The sequence below is a fragment of the Hemitrygon akajei genome, chromosome 8, assembly GCF_048418815.1.
Source record: "Hemitrygon akajei chromosome 8, sHemAka1.3, whole genome shotgun sequence".
NCBI classification, from domain to species: domain Eukaryota; kingdom Metazoa; phylum Chordata; class Chondrichthyes; order Myliobatiformes; family Dasyatidae; genus Hemitrygon; species Hemitrygon akajei.
This window is the reverse complement of record NC_133131.1, coordinates 95,028,244-95,043,368: the sequence shown is the minus strand read 5'-3', so window position 1 is coordinate 95,043,368 and position 15,125 is coordinate 95,028,244. Positions and strand designations below refer to the sequence as shown.

Sequence of the window (15,125 nt, the reverse complement as noted above, 5' to 3'; positions counted from 1 at the left end):
CAAAAGACCTTCAGGAAGATTTAGCAGACTCTGGAGTGGTGATGTATTGTTCTACTGTGCAGTGACACCTGCACAAATATGACCTTCATGGAAGAGTCATCAGAAGGAAACCTTTCCTGAGTCCTCACCACAAAATTCAGTGTCAGAAGTTTGCAAAGGAACATCTAAACAAGCCTGATGCATTTTGGAACCAAGTGCTGTGGACTGATGAAGTTAAAATAAAACTTTTTGGCCACAATGAACAAAGGTATGTTTGGAGAAAAAAGGGTGCAGAATTCCATGAAAAGAACACCACTCCAACTGTTAAGCATGGGGGTGGATAGATCATGCTTTGGGCTTGTGTTGCAGCCAGTGGCATGGGGAACATTTCACTGGTAGAAGGAAGATTTAATTCAATTAAATACCAGCAAATTCTGGAAGCAAACATCACACCATTTGTAAAGCAGCTGAAAATGAAAAGAGGATGGCTTGTACAACAGGATAATGATCCTAAACACACCTCAAAATCCACAATGGACTACCTCAAGAGGCGCACGCTGAAGGTATTGCCATGGCCCTCACAGTCCCCCGACCTAAACATCATTGAAAATCTGTGGATAGACCTCAAAAGAGCAGTGCATGCAAGACGGACCAAGAATTTCACAGAACTAGAAGCCTTTTGCAAGGAAGAATAGGCAAAAATTCCCCTGCAAGAAATGAAAGACTCTTAGCTGGCTTAGAAAGTGTTTACAAGCTGTGATACTTGCCAAAGGGGGTGTTACTAAGTACTGGCCATGCAGGGTACCCAACTTTTGCTTCTGGTCCTTGACCTTTTTTGTTATTTTGAAACTGTAAAAGATGGAAATAAAAAAGTAATCTTGCTTAAAATATTGAGGAAATGTGTCATCTTTAACTTTATGCCTTTTGGAAATCAGGTCATCTTTTACTCGCTTAGCTATTCACAGTAACAGAAATTTTGACCAGGGGTGTCCAAACATTTGCATGCCACTGTATATTATGTTAGTGGGAAAGGTAACTCAGTTTAGTTCTCAGAGATTATTAGCACACTGATTCCAATGCCGAGGATTGAGGTAAGGAATCCACGGAGGCAGTCTATAGACGAACAGTCAGACACATGCACATGAGATACTTATTGGTCCTCAGGTATACTGACAATGCTCCATTTAATATGAATATGCATTCGGAAGGACTGTGTATCCATTACAGCACAGGAAAAAGCTACTAAATATCTTGTCCTGCAGTTCACCATTCAGCTTGTCAAATTGTAGCCTTTCTGGTTCCAGATATCATGGCCAAAGATGTAATAATATTCCCGCAATCTGTCCTTCATCGGATTATTTGAGTTGCTAATGTGCTTACTTGGGCAAAGATATGGTGAAACAGAACACCTCTCTGTTCTCATTCAGAATGATGACATCTGCATTCTCATCGTTGCCATTTTACCTGTGTACTTGCTGTTTCTGCCTGCTGGCTAGCCAGCAATTGTTGCTGAACCTGACATTGTAATACAGTTCAATGTCACGTAGACTACTCAGCAGACTCAAAGCTACTTGAGATTCTCCTTTGCATATTGCATCTCCATAGCTAGGAAGCAGGCCTTATACAGACATCCCACCTCTCCTGGAAGTTCCAGGAGTCTCCTGCATATCGATAGTGGCTCCCTGATATCCGCAAATTATATACAATATCCCAGAAATCGATTTTTTTTTGGAGAGGGAGAGTGAGAGGGAGCATCCTGATTGGTCTCTCTTTGTGCTAAGTAGACCTATCAGTTTTCTCTGTGGGCGGGCTTTATAGTTGACCTCTGTCTCTCTTTCATTGTCCATCAGTTCAGTTTAGTGTCCTGCACCACCATGCCAGAATGTTCCAAAAAAAGAAAATATAGAACGTACTTCACCCCAGACTACACTAAAGTGTAGCCCTGCCTAATAGGGGTCAAAAATAATGACAGTGTTGCCTGCTGCACTGTTTACAATAGTGACTTTTCATGACTGTTACAGTTAAATGACTGTAAAAGACATGTTGAGGTGTGTTTAACAGGTGCCATTTGTTCATTAGCATAGCTAACGTTATTTAAACTAGCTGACTAGCTGCTAAGGAACTACTCTATTGATGTCCTACATGATGAGGCCAAATTCCCTGTAGACTTACTTAAAGCTGTAATAGAATAAAAAACCAACTCCATGATAATATAATAAAAGTACATATTTTGATGTCACATTTTCTGCTTATACCCAACTTGGTTTACAGATTAGACAAAATCACTAAACAAAGTATTACATAAGACAATATAATAAGGATACACCTTATGCTTTTATTTCTCTTAGGGACCACAACATTTTAGGGAGGCTAAGTGCAGGGAAGGCTGCTCAAATATTTCACAGTTCTTTTCAGCAGAAAACAAAAGTCTGACTGAGAAGGTCACTAGAGCTGAGGTGTACTTTACATCTTTCATTGTTGAGCATAACCTGCCATTCCAGGTGTGTAAGCACACAGGCAAGTTATTCAGGAAAATGTTTCCTGATTCAGAAATAACAAAAAAACTATGCCTGCTCATCAACCAAGACAGCAGCTATTGTGAACATGGCACTGGAACCTGAATGTTCAGAGGATCTGTACAAGTTCATCCTGATAGAAAAAAGGCCATACAGTATTTTGGTTGACGAATATGTCTGAGAAGGAATGTGCCATTTTAGCCAGGTATTATAATGAAACACAGGATAAGGTAAACAGTTGGATTTGTAGACATGCCAGTGTGCAATGATGCCAAAGCTGAAAACATATTCAACTGCATTGCATCATCCATGCATGACAAAGGCCTTGAATCGTCTAATTGTGTAGGATTTAGCAGTGACAACTACAATGCGATGATTGGCAAAAACAACTCTGTCTTATCAAGAGTTAATAGCTAATGTTATCCCACTAAAGGAGAGAGAGAGAAAACAGGGAATTATTGACCAGTTAGCCTGACATCAGTGGTGGGGAAGATGCTGGAGTCAATTATAAAAGATGAAATAGTGGCACATTTGGATAGCAGTAACAGGATCAGTCCGAGTCAGCATGGATTTACGAAGGGGAAATCATGATTGACTAATCTTCTGAAATTTTTTGAGGATGTAACTCTGAAAATGGACAAGGGAGAGCCAGTGGATGTAGTGTACCTGGACTTTCAGAAAGCCTTTGATAAGGTCCCACATAGATTAGTGGGCAAAATTAGAGCACATGGTATTGGGAGTAGGGTACTAACATGGATAGAAAATTGGTTGGCAGACAGAAACAAAGAGTGGGGATTAATGGGTCCTTTTCAGAATGGCAGGCAGTGACTAGTGGGGTACCGCAAGGCTCGGTGCTGGGACCACAGCTATTTACAATATACATTAATGATTTAGATGAAGGGATTAAGAGTAACATTAGCAAATCTGCAGATGACACAAAGCTGGGTGGCCGTGTGAAATATGAGGAGGATGTTAGGAGAATTCAGGGTGATTTGGATAGGTTGGGTGAGTGGGCAGATGCAGTTTAATGTGGATAAATGTGAGGTTATTCACTTTGGTGGTAAGAACAGGAAGGCAGATTACTATCTGAATGGTGTCAAGTTAGGAAAAGGGGAAGTACAACGAGATCTAGGTGTTCTTGTACATCAGTCACTGAAAGTATGCATGCAGGTACAGCAGGGAGTGAAGAAAGCTAATGGGATGTTGACCTTCATAACAAGGGGAGTTGAGTATAGGAGCAAAGAGGTCCTTCTGCAGTTCTACAGGGCCCTGGTGAGACCACACCTGAAGTATTGTGTTCAGTTTTGGTCTCCAAATTTGAGGAAGGACATTCTTGCTATTGAGGGAGTGCAGCGTCTGTTCACAAGGTTAATTCCCGGGATGGCAGAACTGTCATATGTTGAAAGATTGGAGCGACTGGAGAAAGATTGGAGTGACTGGACTGGAATTTAGAAGGATGAGAGGGGATCTGATTGAAACATATAAGATTATTAAGGGATTGGACATGCTAGAGGCAGGAAACATGTTCCCAGTGTTGGGTGAGTCCAGAACCAGAGACCACAGTTTAAGAATAAGGGGTAGGCCATTTAGAACGGAGTTCAGGAAAACTTTTTCACCCAGAGAGCTGTGGATCTGTGGAATGCTCTGTCTCAGAAGGCATTGGAGGCCAATTCTCTGGATGCTTTCAAGAAAGAGATAGAGCTCTTAAAGATAGTGGAGTCAAGGGATATGGGGAGAAGGCAGGAACGGGGTACTGACTGTGGGTGATCAGCCATGATCACATTGAATGGCAGTGCTGGCTCGAAGGGCCAAATGGTCTACTCCTGCACCTGTTGTCTGTTGAGTGAAAGCACAGGCCCCTCATATTTACAGCGTTGGCTGTCCAAGTCACCTGGTCAACATTTGTGCCAAAACTGCTGCTAAGGAGCTCTCAATGTCACCTGAAGAACTGCTCATTGACATCTACTACTACTTTGAGAAAAGTTCCAAATGAAGAGAAGACCTAAAATAGTTTCAAGAGTTCTGCAATGTTGCCCAGCATAGAGTACAAAAACATTGTCCTACATGCTGGCTTTCTTTAGGAAAAGGTTTGAACCATCTGCTCCACCAATGGCCAGACTTTATTTCATATTTTGAGTCAAAGAGTGAGAATCAGAAGTCATCTCATATTCAGAAGAGGCTGAAAACCCCCCAAATGAAAATGTACACATGCTTTCTCCATAATGTCTCACAATGCTTTGACAAATTCAATTTGATTTTTCAAAACAAGGCACCTATCCTCCTCAAGTTGGATCAGAGTGTAGAAGAGCTCCTGCATGACATAGCAAGCAGATTTATTGAGCCAAAGGTATTGAGAGAAAAGAACATTCAGGAGATAGATGTGAGCAACCCTGAAATTCACCTGCCAGATGAAGAGCTTTTTACTGGGTACCTCGCAAGGAGGCAGTTGCAAAGCGAGGAAGCACAAGAGATCCCCCTTTACAAGACAAAGCAGTACTTCAAAGATGCCAGAGCATTCTGTGTCAGGAACTTTCAAAAAATCTTGGAAAAATTCCCAATGAGAGACCAAATCTTGAAAAATCTTCCAGTGGTCAATACAGAGAGCCAAGATGAGGTGAATCTGGACCAGATTTTGACTTTGGCAGAGAGATTTCCAAATGTGATCAAGGCAGATGCAAGAGAACAGCTTCACTTGGAAGTCCTGGATTATGTCTCAACTAACCTTGAAGGACTGGTGACAAACTACAAAGGTTTGCCAGTTGATGAGTTCTGGGGGAAGCTGTCCAAAGTAAAATCTGTGAGCACAGGGCAGTTGAGATTCACAGAGCTCTGCCAGTTGATGAAGCTACTTTAGTGCTGCCAAATTCTAATTGTGATGTAGAAAGGGCATTCAGCATGGTGCGTCACATTAAGACAATTCAGAAGTCAGCTGTCTCACAATACACTTGTGAATCTGATGTCTTGCAAAATTAACAAATTCATTGACATAGACTGCTATGAGGTTGAGACTTCTGGCAAAATGCTCAAATCTGCCAAGCAAGCCGCAAGACAGTATAAGGAAAGTTTCCAAAAGAAATATAAAAGCTATTTGCGTTAGCATTTAGCTATTAGCATTGAGACTGCCAACAAAATACTCAACAAGGAGTGTGTGTGTGTGTAAGTAGTTTCAATATGTGATCAAATAAATTGTTGTGTTCTTTCATAATCAAATGTCCTGTATACATACACCTTTGGAGGTTGACCGGGGTTTGGGCGGGGGTTGCTACCTCCCTGAAATGAGTTTCTGCAGGGTGGGATGTCTGCTTATACCAGCTTGGCAGCAGCCTTTGTGAGAGGAAGTGTAGTAGAAATTTGACAGGCAGCTTGACTAAGAATTGGCAGAAGTTGATTTGTCAATGGTAATATGGAACCTGGCATTGATATAGTTTGTCATGTTGATTTTCTGGGATCTCTATTCATTTTTTAAAAATAATTCATTTTAGGGATCTGCATGTTGTTGGAAAGACCAGAATTTATTGCCCATTCCCATTTGTCCTTTAGTGGTGTTGATGAGCTGCCACCTTAAACTGATATAGTCCTTCTGGTGAAGGGATATCCAGAGTGTTGTTGCATAGGGTGTTCTAGGGTTTAGACCAGGTGCATGGTGAAGGGAAACCTGCATCTTGAAGGTGGTGTTCTTTTATGAGTGACTCACCTCATATCCCAAAGCCTCTTCACCATCTATAAGATGTAATTCAGGAGCCTGATGGAGTGCTTTACACTTTCTTTGAGTGCAACACCAACAATTCTTAAGCAAGACACCATCCAGGCCAAAGCAGTTCACTTGATTGGTGTCCCATCAATCATCATAAATATCCATTCCTTCTATCATCAATGCATATTTCCATCTGCTGGGGAAGTTCTCATTTAAATCTTCCACCACCCCATCAGGCAAAATGTTCCAGATTTTCTTCCCAATCCCTGCTTAAATCTCCTACCTTTACATTACGTATACAGTATTGTCCCCGGCAGTAGAAATTTCTGCTAAGGGTAATAGGTTCTCACTTGCATATCTCATAAATTTGAATGAATCTTTTGGGTCATCCTGCGGTTTCTTTCAAAGAAAATAAGCCTAGCCTGTCCAGTCTCTGCTCATATTTAAAACTATTCAGGCCAGGCAATATTCTGGTAAATTTCTTTTCTGCAATTGCATTGTTCTCAGAATCACCAAAACTATACACAGTAGTGTATTGTATAGTTGTACCATAATCTTTGTGCTGTTGTATTTTGTGCCCAGCTAATAAAGGTAGCTATACCATATGCCCTATGAATCAGATTTTCTACCTCCAGCATCTTCAGAAATTCTTTGATACCACCTTGTCAGGTATTTCCCCTGTACTTTGGCTAACTAAGTCCTTCTGGATAGAAATGGGACAATTTCCTTTTGTTTTCAAGCTATTTCTGTCTTTTTTGAGATGTAAATATATGTATTTTCAAAATTTGAATTCTGAACTACCGAGGAAGGTGAGCAAATCTCCCACTTTTTCCTTGTATTCCCATATGCTGCCTAAAACACTTTGCCCCCAAGTAATTAGTTTTCAGCATTTCTCTATCATTTGCCATCTAGTGCAATCCATCAAGAATTGGATATCAGAAATATTTTTTAAAATGATTATTTGGATTTAAGGAAACTGGAAACTCCTTTTATTTTGGAGTTTATGTTATTTAATAACATGATCCAAACCACTGAAATCAAATTTAGTGTTTTACCTTCATTCACTGTGCTATATAATTATTTAAAAATTCTTGTTCATTTTTCTCTTATACAGGATCCAGGTCAATGATCAAATTGTGGAAGTGGATGGAATCAGCTTGGTTGGAGTTACCCAAAGCTTTGCTGCTACTGTTCTGCGAACAACTAAAGGTAAAGTTAGGTAAGGAATACATCATTTAGTCATTATGATATCCTGTTGTGCAGCATCTCTAAGCTAAAATATATTTTGACTTTGAATATTTCATGTTTAGGCTAAAATCAAGACAATTTGGAATGATGAGCATTCAATCTCTGATAATATTTATTTGGCTTTGATGAATTACAAGCAGTTCAAATATGATATGTAAAGTAGTATAATAACTTGGAGGAAAAACTTTTCTTCTTAAGTTACTGATTATAGTATTGTCATTGATTATGAAAAATGAACAGTCATTTGAAATTGAACAGAAAATCGTATGTTCTGTAGGTTTCTAATTGGCCGAGAGAAACCGGGACAGAGCAGTGAAGTTGCTCAACTCATCAGTCAAACTCTAGAACAAGAACGACATCAAAGAGAGCTATTTGAACAGCACTATGTTCAATATGATGCAGATGATGATGAGGTAAAACTGCAGTTCTTGAATTGTCATTTTACTGAAACAATTGTTTCTCATTTGCTTCATGAACTTGTTAATTCTAATTTTTCCAAGGGAGTTATGGTCTTGTTCAGATTTCATACATGACTAAGCACACCTAGAACCAGAGAGCAGGATTCCAGTTGCCTCAGTAAATTGGAACTTAATTTCTGTTTTCAGGATTTGATTTGAATGCACAGAAACATTAAGTTCATATGGCCTTGCATAGCAATCAGTTAACAATATTTGATGAATGGTACATTTACACAAATGCTTTAACAATTAGAGGCTGAATTAAAGGTATTATACCTTTTCAGCTAACTCTTGAAATAACAATTGGACGATTGAAATGGCACAGAGGGGCAAATTGTATTCGATCTGGAGAAGTGGAGGTGCATATGACTACAGATGCTGAAACTTGGAAGGAAAAATAAACTGCTGGAAGAAAAGATTCCACTTGACCCACTGAATTCATTTAGCTGTTTGTCATTTTGCTCAGTCTGGAGGAGTCCAAGTTAATGCATTTGGGGAGCATAGACATGGCAAGAGATGCATGATAGTTTGTAAAATACTAAGACTTTTAGAGAAAGAGGGAGTTTGAATTCATGTACACAGAACCCTGAAGATGGAAGGAGTGGCTGATAGAGTGGATAAGAAAATGTGGGACGTTAGCCTTCATCAATCAAGGCAAAGAATATAAGAGCAAAAAAAATCATGTTTTTGCAGCTTAAAATACTAATTGTACCATATCTACAATGTGGTTTACAGTTCTGGTTGGCACTACAGGATTGATGTGTTTGAGTAAAGAAAAAAAAACAGGAGATTTAAAAGGCTGTTCTCAAGTTGGAGAATTGCAGTTATGGAAAGCTGGTGGTGTTTCTTTGGAGATAGGCAAGTGAGGGGAATTGAAATGAGATGTACAAAAGTATGAAAATCTTTCTCGAGTGAACTGGCAATATCTCTTTTGGTAGATGGTTTGATAACTAGGACCTAAATTTGAGTTAATTGATAGTCTAAAAAAGAGAAGGGGGGAAAAATCCTTGAAGGAGATGAGGCAGTATACATTTCAGTTTCTGAAAGGGTGATAGAAATGTATCTTAGAAATTACATTGATGGCTTACAATTCATTCCATCACTGACAAAGCTATGAATCAAGTGTTGGAATGTAGGAATAATTGAAAATGCTTCAAGTTTGCTGAAGACACAACTGTCGTAGGCCAAATCAAAGGAGGTGATGAATCAGCATATAGGAGGGAGACTGAAAATCTGGCTGAGTGGTGCTATAGCAACAACCTTAGTTGACAAACCAAATCTCCTTAAATTCCTAATGAAAGCAGCTGGCTTGCTTCTTTATAGCTGCATCAACATGTTGCAGCCAGGTTAGGTCCTCAGAGATATTGACACCTAAGAACTTGAAATTGCTCACTTTCTCCACTTCTGATTCTTCTGAGGATTGGTTTGTATTCCCTCGTCTTACCCTTCCTGAAGCATACAATCAGCTATTTGGTCTTGCTGACATTCAGTGCAAGGCTGTCGCTGCGACACCCTTCAATGAACTGGTATATCTCACTCCTGTGCGCCCTTTCTTCACAAACTGAATTCTGCCAACAATGGTGGTACCATCAGCAAGTTTATAGATGCTGTTTGAGCTATGCCTAGCCAAATAGTCATGGGCATAGAGAAAGTAGAGCAGTGGGCTAAGCACACATCCCTGTGGAGCACCAGTGTTAATTGTCAGCGAGGTGGAGATGTTATATCCAATATGCACAGATTGTGATCTTCTGGTTAGGAAATCGAGGATCCAGGAGCAGAGGGAGGTACAGAGGCCTATGTAGTTGTTTTTTTATCAGGCCTATAGAGACGATTGTGCTAAATGCTGAGCTAGAGTCAATAAAAAGGACCTTGATGTGGTTATTTGCATTGTCCAGATGATCTGAGGCTATATGGAGAACCATTAAGATCGTATCTGCGGTAGACCTATTGTGGCAATAGGCAAAGTGCAATGGGTCCGGATCCTTCCTGAGTCGGGTGTTGATTCTCGCCATGACCAATCTCTCAAAGTATTTCATCACCATAAATGTGAGCACAACTAGATGTTGCTAAATGAATGTTAGGAATATGATCATTTTATAATTTGGAATTTTAATGAAGTTGAATGAAAATTTTAAGTGGAAATGACAATAATAAGAACAGATCCAGTATTTTATTCTGTGGATAACAACAGCAAAAGTATATACTATTGTTAAAAAAGGATCTAGTGCTTTCCCAGCGTATATGATGAATAAACCCTCCTTGGGCTTTCAGCCAGGTATAGGTATCGATTATAACTGATGCTTCAGTGAGGAACTCTGCTATCTTAATGCTCACAGCTGGAAGCTCAAGAAGAGTTTATTCAATATAACATTGTAATCTGTAACTTTATATTAATTTTACAGTCAAATAAAGGATTAATTCCGATTCATGAAAGTTTGAAAGGTTACACTGGAAGCAGTACCAAGCATGCCTAAAAATGAATTAAAATTAAGTGTTTGAGGATACTCAGCAGGTCCATAACCCTATGTGGAGAGAAAAAGAATTAACCATTCAAATAATTGACCTTTCATTGAACTAACAAAAAAGAAAAACAGTATATTCTAAGTTGTGGAGAGCGAGAGAGGTAGAGGAAACAAATGTATCTATGGAAAGGCTGGAGATCAAAGTCATGCTGGTGACATATTTGGTGCCATTCTTACAAGACAGGAAAGTAACTGCCTATTAATTACTGTATAGCTAATCTGCCCGGATGATGAAAATAAAGGAACTTAAAATACCTAAAAATGAGATGCTATCCTGGGTGAAGCTGTGACATAGGATTATAAGTGTAATGAAATGCACAAACAACATATAATGGACAGCTTAGCAATCACCTGGCCAAAAATTCAAAACAAAGTTCTGTCTTTCACCCATATCTAGCTATGAATGATAATGGAAAAATTAAACAGCTAATTAAAGGAGAAGACTGTCATCTAGCATTCACATATTGTGCTTGTCATTGAAGTGTTCGTAACAATATTCAGCTAGAAAGACTAATGGATTATCTACCTTGGTATTCTTCTGACATTCCCACCACCACAGAAGCCAGACTTCAACAAATTCCATTCAGTCCATGCGATATCATAAGATCATAAGACATAGGAGCAGAATTAGGCCATCTGGCCCATCGAGTCTACTCCACCATTCAATCAAGACTGATCCTTTTTTTTTCTCCTCCTCAACCCCAGTTCCCAGCCTTCCCCCTGTAACTTTTGATGCCATGTCCAGTCAAGAATCTGTCAATCTCTGCCTTAAATATATCCAATAACCTGGCCTCCACAGCTGCACATGGCAACAAATTCCACAAGTTCATCACCCTTTGGCTAAAGAAATTTCTCTGCATCTCTGTTTTGAGAGGGCACCCCTCTATCCTGAGGCTGTGCCCTCTTATCCAAGACTTTCCCACCATGAGAAATATCCTATCCCCATCTACTCAGTCTAGGTGTTTCAACATTCGAAAGGTTTCAGTGAGATCCCCTGTTGCACAGGCAAGAATATTGGTGAGCAGATTGTCCTCGTGTTTGGAAAAATTAGAAAAAAATATTTAAAAGTTTTAAGCACTCTCTGTGTAAGCTTGGGAGGATCTCTACCTCTATCGGGATACCTTTCACCAGTCTTTGTTCTAGGGAAAAGATATCTTATCTCTGTACTTATCCAAAGATATTTTTAATGCTGCTTTTGTACCTCCTCAACTACTTCCTTCAGTAGTTCATTCCACCCTTTGGGTGAAGAAGTTGCCCCTCAGGTCCGTTTTAAGCAGGAGTGCCCAACCTTTTTTTTAATGTCATGGACCAATACCATTAACCAAGGGGTCTGTGGATCCCAGATTAGGAACCCCAACTTTTAAGTCTTTCTCTTCTCATAAAACATAGAACTGTACAGCACAGGAACAGGCCCTTCAGCCCACACTAATGTACCAAACCCATTAAATTAGTAATCAAATGGCCAACACTGATCTGCCTACACAACGTCCATAATCATTCTATTTTCCTCACATTCATGTGCCTGTCTAAATATGTCTTTAAAGTCCCCAATGTTTCTTCCTCTATTAATACCACAGGCAGCCACTACCACGCATCCACTCTCTGCGTTTTAAGAAAAAAATTGCCCTTCATGTCTCCTTTGCACTTACCCCGTCACCTTAAATGCATGTGTTCTGGTATTAGATATTGTCTGTCTACTGTATCTATGCCTTTCATAATCTTATAAACCTCAATGAGATCTCCCCTTGGTCTCTGCCACTCCAGAGAAAACAAACTATGTTTATCCAAACTTTCCTTTTAGTGTGTTCTCTAATCCAGACAACATTTTGGTAAATCTCTTTTGCACCCTCTTCAAATCCTCGACGTCCTTCCTATAATGAGGCAACCAGAACCGTATGCAGAACTATAGATGGAGCCTAACTAGAGTTATATAATGCTGCAACATAGCTTCTTGACTTTTAAATCAATGCCTAGACTAATAAAGGCAAGCATACCATATGCCTTCTTAACCACTCTATCAATCTGTTTAGTCACTTTCAGGCAGCTATGAGTTGGATCCCCAAGATCCCTCTGCACATCAACACTGTTAAGCCCTTAACAGTGTACTGTCTCTTTACATATGACCTACCAAGGTACAACACTTTACATTTGGCTGGGTTTAACTGTATCTGCAATTTGTCCACCCATATCTGCAACTGATCTATAATCCCACTATAATCTTTGTCAGTCTTCTACACTATCCCCAACAGCACCAATCTTTGTATCATCTGCAAACACCCTTCTACATTTTCATCTATTACAGCAGAGGTCCCAATACAGATCTGCGAAACACTACTAATCACAAACCTCTGGCTAGAATGAGTCTCTTCTACCACTACCCACTGTTATCTATGTGCAAATCAGTTCAGAATCCAAACGGGCAATTCACCATGGATCCCATGCATCTTGATTTTCTGGATGAGTTTCTCATGAGAGACTTTGTCAAACGCCTTAGTAAAATCCACATCCACAGCTCTACCTTCATCAGTCACCCTCGTCACCTGTCAAAAAACTCAGTCAAGTAAGCAAGGCACATCTTGCTCTGCACAAGACAGTGCTGGCATTCCTTAATTAGGCCATGGCTTTCCAAATGCTCATAAATCCTGTCCCTAAGAATCCTCCCCTGTAACTTGCCTACCAATGTCGTGAAACTCACTAGTTAACAGTTTCCAGAATTATCCCTACTTCCCTTCTTGAATAATGGAATAAAATTATCTACTCACCAGTCCTCTAGGGCCTCTCCTGTGGCTAGAGAAGACATGAAGATATTAGGTACCTCCTGTACCTAATGAAGTGGCTACTGAGTATACATTTGTGGTCATCTGCTGCTGTAGCCCATCCACTTCAAGGTTTGACACAGGCATTCAGAGATGGCCTTCTGCACACCACAGTTGTAATGCATGGTTATTTGAGTTGCTATCAGCTTGAACCAGTCTGGCCATTCTCCTCACACCGATCTCATTAACAAGACACTTTTACCCACAAAAATGAATGTTTTTTGTTTTTAGCACCATTCTCTGTAAACTCAAGATTGTTGTGCATGAAAATCCCAGGAGATGAGCAGCTTATGAGCTACTCAGACTACTGAGTCAGACACTGTGTCTGTTTGGGTGGAACTCAAAAAATAGGAAGGCTGCAGTCACACTGATGGGATTGTACTACAGACCACCTAATAGTTACCTGGACATTGAGGAACAGATATATAATGAGATTAAGGAAAAGTGTAAACATAATAGGGTTGATGTCATGGTGGATTTCAACTTCCCTAATATAAATTGGGACCTTTTTAGTGTAAGGGGTTTAAATGGGGCAGAATTTGTTAAATGTATCCAGGAAGGTTTCTTAAATCAATATGTAGATGGTCCAATGAGAGGAGGGGTCATACTGGATCTGGTGTTGGGTAATGAGCCTGGCCAGGAGCATGACCTCTTAGTGGGTGAACAATTAGGGAACAGTGACTACAACTCCTTAACTTTCTGGACAGCTATAGATAAGTATAGGTATGGTCTTTATAGGAGAGTTTTAAATTGGAGTAGGTCAAATTACAAGGGCATTAGGCAGGAACTAAGAAGCGTTAGTTGGGAACACCTTTCTCTGACAAGTCCACATCAGACATGTGGAAGGTGTTTAAAGGTGAATTGCACAGAGTAGAGGAAAAGTATGTTCCAGTTAAAAGGAAAGACAGCGATCAAAAGATAAGAAACCTTGGATGTCCAGAGATGTGATGAATTTAGTCAAGAAGAAACATTAAAAGTATGTATTGCATCGGAAGTTAGGATCAAACGAAACACAGGAGGAGTATAAAGAGGCCAGTAAAGAAGGGAAGTTAGGAGGGGCCATGAAAAGTCCTTGGTAGGTAGGATTAAGGTGACTCCCAAGGCATTCTGTACATCAAAAGGAAGAGGATAACTAGGGAGAGTGTGGGACCAGTCAAGGATAAAGGGGGGGATAATTTGCTTGGATACAGATACTTTGCTTCTATATTTACCAAGGAAAAGGATATGGGCGATCAGTGCTGAGTGTATAAAAATGTTTGGGGTTTAGAAGTCAAGGAGGAAGAAGTGTTGAGCCTCCTAATGAATATAAAGTGGATAAGACCCCAAGGCTGGATGGAATTTACCCCAGGTTACTGAAGGAGGCAAGAGACTGGATTGCTGGGCCTTCACCAGCATCTTCGTGTCCTTTTCAGCCTCAGGCAAGATCTTGGCAGACTGGCAAGTGGCTAACGTTGTACCTCTATTTAAGAAGAGAACAAGGGTAAATCCAGGGAACTTTAGACCGATGCGTCTCATGCTTGTTGGAGGGATGTTGCTGGAGACTGTTCTTAGGGATAGGATATACGAACATTTGGAAGAATAGGGAGTGCCAGCATGACTTTGTACTTGGTCGGTTGTGCCTTACCAACTTGATTGAGTTTTTTGACAAGGTGATGAGAGAGATTGATGAGCGTAGGGCAGTGGATGTTGTCTATATGGATTTAGGTAAGGCATTGACAAAGTCCTTCATAGGAGGTTAATCTAGAAGATCCAGGTGCATGGGGTCCAGGGCGATTTGGCTGTTTGGATTCAGAACTGGCTTGCACATAGAAGGCAGAGGGTAGTGGTTGAAGGAACTTATTTCAAGCTGGAGGTCTGCAATTGGTGGTGTTCTGCAGGGATCTGTGCTGGGA

The 15,125-nt window shown here is 40.2% G+C and overlaps 1 protein-coding gene across 6 annotated transcripts in view; it reads left to right on the top strand.

Annotated features, from left to right (window-relative positions):
- Nucleotides 1–15,125, top strand: part of ppp1r9a (protein phosphatase 1, regulatory subunit 9A) — a 231,650-nt gene that overhangs the window by 77,541 nt on the left and 138,984 nt on the right. For all 6 annotated transcript variants that reach the window (XM_073054199.1, XM_073054197.1, XM_073054200.1 and 3 more), the window contains exons 4-5: nucleotides 7,304–7,408; nucleotides 7,715–7,850. In XM_073054199.1, coding sequence (XP_072910300.1) covers nucleotides 7,304–7,408; nucleotides 7,715–7,850 — 241 coding nt within the window. The remainder of the gene's footprint in view (nucleotides 1–7,303; nucleotides 7,409–7,714; nucleotides 7,851–15,125) is intronic.